Source organism: Vespula vulgaris, chromosome 1 (genome assembly GCF_905475345.1).
Source record: "Vespula vulgaris chromosome 1, iyVesVulg1.1, whole genome shotgun sequence".
NCBI lineage: Eukaryota > Metazoa > Arthropoda > Insecta > Hymenoptera > Vespidae > Vespula > Vespula vulgaris.
The window spans coordinates 12,783,850-12,790,899 of NC_066586.1; the positions used below are offsets into that span (position 1 = coordinate 12,783,850).

The following is a 7,050-nucleotide window of genomic DNA, read 5'->3' on the forward strand; positions in this document are numbered from 1 at the left end:
TTGAGCTTAAGACTCCTTGAAACGAGATAAGACGATGGTAAGACAGAAAAGGAGAGAGAGAGAGAGTGAATTAAATTCTGCAAATCTGTTTATACGTTGACTTTCTGTTTGTCAACGAAAACGTTTCTTCTTATTATACGATTACTTTCGAGTATCAAGAATTTGTTTTATCGATTGCTATATTTATATCGATTGCTGTATTATCTCATAATTCGATATCGTCTTTAGATACGTGCGTCTCAACAACACGCGAATTAATCTTTAAAAATCTTAACGATTAATAATTAACTTTTTTTTATAATATCTTGAAGAATTAATTTTTTTCCTAATATCTTGAAAAATCTTGTCGGTTTCTAATGCAATAACAATAAATAAATCTGTAAACAATTCGATAATAAATTTATTGTAAAACGGATCATCGTCGAGTTTAAAACTCGTTGAAACGAGATAAGACGATGGCGAAACTGAAGAAAAGAGTGAACAAAATAAAGTTTAGCTATACTTCGATCGAAAATTTGTCATCCAAATTTTACATCCTATTACTTAGTTTCTTTCGAGTATTAAAAATTGGTCCTATTAATTGCTACATCCTCTTATAATTTTACATAATCTTTAAGTAAGTGTATCCTAACAGTCCATAAATTAATCTTTATTCTGATATCTTTAAAAATCTTAATGATTTGTAACGTAATAACGGTAAATAAATCTGCAAAGACTTCAAGAGTTAATTTATTGCAAAATGGATCATAGTCGAGTTTAAAACTCGTTGAAACGAGATAAGACGACGGCGAGACCGAAAGAGAGAGTGAACTAAATTGAGCAAATCTAGTTACGCTTTGACTTTGAATTTTTCCCCGAAACTTTTCATCTTACTGATACAGTTATCTTCCAAGTATATCGAGGACGCATCTTACTGATTTCAAGGATCAAATATAATCTCATAATTTGATACCATCTATACGTCTCGACTAGAAAAGAATTAATAATAAAAAGAAAACATATATATTTACGTATATCCAATAACCTTGACGATTCGTAATGCGAATAAAAGCAAATACTTTCTTATCGTCGGTATGTTTACATGTACCTATTTGTTTTATTTTAAACGCTGAAGAAAGACAACGATATGATAAACAAACGAAACGAACGTTTCGATTAAATAAACAAATATATAACTATCGGCAAATATATAACCTACGTCACGAAACAGGAGGAATATTCTCACCTGAGGACACATCTTGCACTGGTACTTTCTCGGCGGATGCGAGTGAGGTCCACCGAGATGAGGGTTGAGATGAGACGGATGAGAGGGCTTCACCGTTAGAGGCTGAGGAACCACCAGTAGACTCGCTGGGGGACTGCCGCTGCTAGATCCACCGGCACCGCGATACTGATCTTCCCCTAGAAGAAAAAAAGAGTAAAAGAAGAAGAAGAAGAAGAAGAAGAGAAAAAAAAGACAACAAATTCGAGCGCTGAATTATCCGATTTGTTATCGTCTAACGTATCTTAGGACAAAACTCTCGAGTAAAACTATTTCTTAAACATCGTTTCCTCTTCTCCTCCTCCTCTCTCGTAAGAGTGAAGAGAAGAAAGAAAGAGAAAGAAACAGGAGGAAGGAAAAAAAATTTCCTTGAAAAAATGAGCACGACGTAAAGGCGAAGAGGAAGAAGGAAAAGGAAGAGAGGAGGGAAGGAAGAGAGAAAAGAAGAAGAAGGGAAAAAGCAAGCATCGAATTCGCGAAATATACGTGTCAGTTACTGCATATAGTGACTGTTAGTTGTTAGGATTTACCGTGGCGGCTAACGACAGATAATTAACGCAGAAGTAGGCAGTTACGAATTAGATGCAGTGACGAGCGCGCGAGCGCAATAACGCGCGTCGTACGGATGAAAGAGCTCGAGTAGGAATGAGGAGAAGGTTGGAGGGGTTGAGAGGAAGTTGAGAGGAGGTTGAGGTTGAGGTTGAGGAAGAAGAGGAGAAGGAGAAGGAGAAGGAGAAGGAGAAGGAGAAGGAGAAAGAGAAGGAGAGGAGAGGGAGAGGGGATTGACGCAAGAGAACGCCGTGCAAGGGGCAAGGATCCTGCAGGTTGCAAGGACGAACGATCCTCTATTACGAGTACTCGTTATTAAGTCGGAACACTCAATATCGATCGCTGTGTGAACGTGTGCGTATGTATGTGCGTGAATGCGTGCGTACGTGCGAACGTTATATATGTATGTGCGCGCGTGTGTGTACGTATGTGGCAAAACAGGTGCTCACACTTGCTACGGGTACGCCTACGTGTAACACTAACTGCTTCTTCGTTCCGATTATGATTTCCTGTTGTTGCTGATTCTATTGCTGCGGTTGCTGCCGTTTCTATCGCCGTTAGACGCTCATTCTTTTATTCTCCTTCTTATTACTTCGCTCTTCGGTATTTCGGTCTCCGTAAATAATGATTTTTCGTACGAAGATATTTCGAGATTCGCGTGTACACATACGTACGTACGTATATATTTATGTACGTTTAAACGTTAATTTATATTGCAATATTTTAGAAGAACGATCGATATAGATACAAATCGATGCATTTTCTTTCGAAACGCTTGCGTGGATTATTTTTTTCTCTCTCCTTTTTTCTTCCACTTCTCCTTTTCTTTCTATACATCTATCTACCTTCTTCAATGATACTCTTTCCTTTTTTTTCTTTCCTTCTCTTTTTCTTTCATGTAACACATAGTTATGTAATTTTATATGTAGGATAGGATAAAATAAGATTTGAGATTCCTCACGATCGTCGGGAGTTAGTAGATCCCTTCACGGGATCTGTGGATCGTTTTATTTTCTTTTTCTTTTCTTTTCTTGTTTTCTTTCTTCCTTTCTTTCTCCTTTCAACGAAGCACGTATTGCGAATTTACTTGCGACGATCGGCAAGGTACGAAAACGTTGAATCGAAGAAAATTTCATTTCTATCATATTTAATATCACTCGATACGAACAAATCGGATGTAATCGTTGATTCCGATCGAATTTACGAAATAATCCAATCGGCCATATTTTGTCCGTCGAATCGAACGGCAAAGTTTCTTTTTTTCTGTTTTTAAATCGATCGATCAATTTTTATATCACATCGATCGGATTTCATAGAATCAAATTTTTCCTTCAACTTTTTACGATACAAATGTGTGTGTATATATGTGTATATATATATATAAATTCCTTTGGTTTGATCGTATTGTTACGATAATGTGCAAAAGTATGTATATAGGTACGTACGTATACATGTAAATATGAATGTACTTGCCTATATAATAATAATTTTTCCCTCTTTCTCATAACGTAACGTACAGTAGTCGAGTTAAGCGTGTGACACGTACGTATATGCGTATACGTAACGTTCTCCTCGCGGCATAACTAATTGATCTTTCCAGCGCGCTTGAACCCGATAATTAAGATTAGCATACGCGATCTCGTGCACGAAGGAATCACGAAGACGATGGCGTCGTTAATAGCGACAATGGTAACGATAAAGAACTAAAAAAAAAAGTATTATAATTTTTTTTCCTCTTCTTATTCTTTTTTTTTCCTTGTTCAATCTCTCTCTCTCTCTCTCTCTCTCTCTTTCTAATTCCACTTCTCTTTGTTTATTTGTCTGTTTGTTTCTCTTTCTAACTCTCTCTCTCTCTCTCTCTCTCTCTGCCTGTCTGTATCTATCTCTATCTCTGTCTCTCTTTCTCTTTATCGTTTTATAAAGGTCGAATAGATATATACATATTCGTACGAACGATAGTAGAAACGTTTGTTCGTTCGTTCGATTTTGCGTGTCGACGTCGACGCTTCGTCGATTCGAAAGTGACTGCCAGCAGTTATGGAGATGAAAACGATACTCGTGGCTTGTAAACCGAACAACAACGACGGTAATCCCGTTTGATCGGTACTCACGTTTTGCGTTTTGTTGTCCGTTTTCCTGCGTATTGTTTTATTTTGTTTTGTTTTGTTTTTGTTATGTTACGTTACGTTACGTTACGTTATGTTATGTTTTTCTTTTTCGTCTATTTTTCTTTTTCTCTTTCTTCTCCGTCTTTTCTGTTTGTTTTGTTTTCGAAAGGGATCTACAAAGAGGAAAGATAAAAATGCGACGTCGTCGGATTGAAAGTTGACATTTCGCTTCCATCGTTCTATAGTCTTCTTTACGTAGTACATAGCCCTTCCTCCCATTCAGCCCTTATGACGATGGATATGTGACATAGATTGAAAAATAAAACGAACGTATACTTTTCCAGGATATACGACTACTAAAAATTTTTTTATTGTTTTACTATAGATTATTAGAGAAATTAAAAAGAGAAAAATTTGGTTTCTTAATCTTAATCATTTTTAATAAATTTCCCCGAAACATTCAATCGATGTAAACTAAATAAAAAGTAATATAAAAATAAATATTCTAGGAGCAATAAAGGCGAATTAAAATTCTTTATCTAGTTTAGATTAATAGAGAAATTAAAAGCTTTTGTTAATTTTGATTCGTTTTTGGAAAAAATCATTTTATATTTTCCGTATATATTCGAGAAATATATAACGTAGATAAAAAATAAAGCGAGTAAATATTATTCGTGGTATACCACGTAAATTAAAATTGTTCATTGTTAGTTTAGATCAGAGGTTTTGAAACTTTTATACGACCGAGACCCACTTTCGTAAACGATAATTTTTCACAGCACATTCCTAATGAACTCTTTTAATAAATATGTAAACTACTGTCATATTTTAATATTTAACGCGACCGACACTTTAGAAATTTCTCATCTAGAGTATTAGAGAAATTTTCAATTCCGTTTATTTTGATCATTTTTCGAGAAAGTAGATTTTACATTTAACGGATATAACGTAGATAAAAAATATGATATATACATACGTACACACACGAGCGTGCATATATACACACGCACACACGCATACGTACACATATATAATATAATAAAAATTTATATAATATTTCAAACACGATTATTTTATAATTTATAATTAACTAACAGCTAACAAATAAATTATAATAATACATATATTCTTCGTGGTACGTGCAAATAGAAACTGTTCACTGTTAAAAATGTCCTATTTTATAAATTTCGATTATTGTTCCCGAAACAAGATTTTCATTCCTCACGTTTTTGATTCAAAAACGAAACTTCGTTAACGATGTCACCATGTCCTTTCGTTTTAAATTTTTGTTAAAAATATCCATATGTACATATGATATTATTAACATGGAATCGTGCCTTTGCGTAAAATGAAAAAAAAAAGAGAGAAAAGAAAAAATGTTACGATCACGATGGTTAGATCAAAACGACGGTACGTGTATTTTTTTTAATATCGATTACACCGAAGGACAACGTTTCGTAACTCGCTGTTGCACGAGTAATTTTCACCGAGTACTTCTACCTACATATGTATGTATATACTTGTACTTTTCACGCTGGCACTTCACCGCTCTCGAAATTCACCATCCAACGAGAGCTCTCATACGTCGATCTCTCTTTCTCTCTTCTCTTCTCTCTTCCTCTCACTCTCTCTCACTCTATCTCTCTCTCTCTCTCTCTCTCTCTCTCTCTCTCTCTCTCTCTCTCTTTTTCTCCCTCTCTCTTTTTCTCTCTCTATCTTTCGCACCTATTGTACGTCACGCGAAGCCGTGTGATGGTAAGAATCATTAATGACCTATGACGTCACGATGTACGATCTCGCGACGTTTTAAAACGTATGCGACTTTTTCTTTCTTGTTTTTTTGTATCTCTCTCTTTTTTCCTCGCTTCCTCAAGATAAAAAAGGATAAATCGAGTGTTGGAATTTGTAAAAAAAGAAAAAAGAATTTATGTATATCTTAATATTTTTAACGCGACATTGTTTCTCGATTAACTTTCACAATATGATTCGACGAGATTCTCTCTCTTTTTTTCTTTCTCTTATTATTATTATTATTATTATTATTATTATTATTATTATTATTATTATCGGATGTAAAATATATTTTTAATCAGCAACTCTCATCTATTTTTTTTATAAATAATCATGATTTTTATGAATTAAAAGATAAGAGAAAATAAAAAGATAGATTGAATTAAAAAATTAAATGGAATATTCAAGGTCGTTTCGTTTTGAAATATCGTGGGAGAATCGCGAAATTTTGGAAAGTTTTACATATATGAAATAATTGTGTCGTATCAAAGTGTATATTAAAATTGGAACAAAGATAATCGAACAAATGATTCGAAAATATTGGCTCAAGCAAAGACATTGGAAAAATTAATTGTTCGAAATTAAAGAAAGATGTGTCACACAAATACAATGTACTAGTAATAATGTATATAAAAAGAATTCGTATGTTTACTTTTTTTCTATCTAATATTAACGAGTAAGATAGAAATATTTCGTCAATGACAATGTTTATTTTTCAAAAATTAAAAAAAATATCTTTATCCTAACAAAGAAACAAATAATATCTTGATAGAGACGTTTATCGACTGTACGTGATAAACACGTGTATGTAAGAAACATTTTTTTTACTTAGTCAATAATAATTTTTTCACTTTATCATAACGACAAAATAGATCATGGAAATAAATAGAATCGTGATAGATGCGTTTATCAGTTGCATGTAATAGTATATAATTGTATGTAAGAAACATTTTTCTTTTATATATTTTTTTAATCTATAATTAGCAAGTAATCAAGATTTCGATAATAATTTTTATCTTTTACGAGATTTTTTAAGAGTAACGAGAGAAGAAAACGATTGTAAAAATGAATAAAATCATGATAGATGCGAATGCATTGACGAGATAGAAATCATCAAAATTGTTTGGTCCTCTTTCTATGCTTGGTCCATGGGAAATGCGGCTAATAATCGTGGGAGCGTAACAATTGTTTCCATTGTAACGCATATATACACACACACACACATATGTAGACATGTGTGTGTGTGTGTGTGTGTGTATATCTCATTCTTTAGGAATCATGTATGTGATAATGCGTCGCAATGCGTATATTTTCGTAGTCGCCATGAATCGAGAAAATTCT

At 33.6% G+C, this 7,050-nt stretch overlaps 1 protein-coding gene across 3 annotated transcripts in view; it reads right to left on the minus strand.

The window, feature by feature from the left end:
- LOC127064464 (zinc finger protein rotund-like) overlaps window positions 1-7,050 on the minus strand; it is a 186,536-nt gene that overhangs the window by 66,224 nt on the left and 113,262 nt on the right. For all 3 annotated transcript variants that reach the window (XM_050995576.1, XM_050995566.1, XM_050995558.1), the window contains exon 5: window positions 1,226-1,401. In XM_050995576.1, coding sequence (XP_050851533.1) covers window positions 1,226-1,401 — 176 coding nt within the window. The remainder of the gene's footprint in view (window positions 1-1,225; window positions 1,402-7,050) is intronic.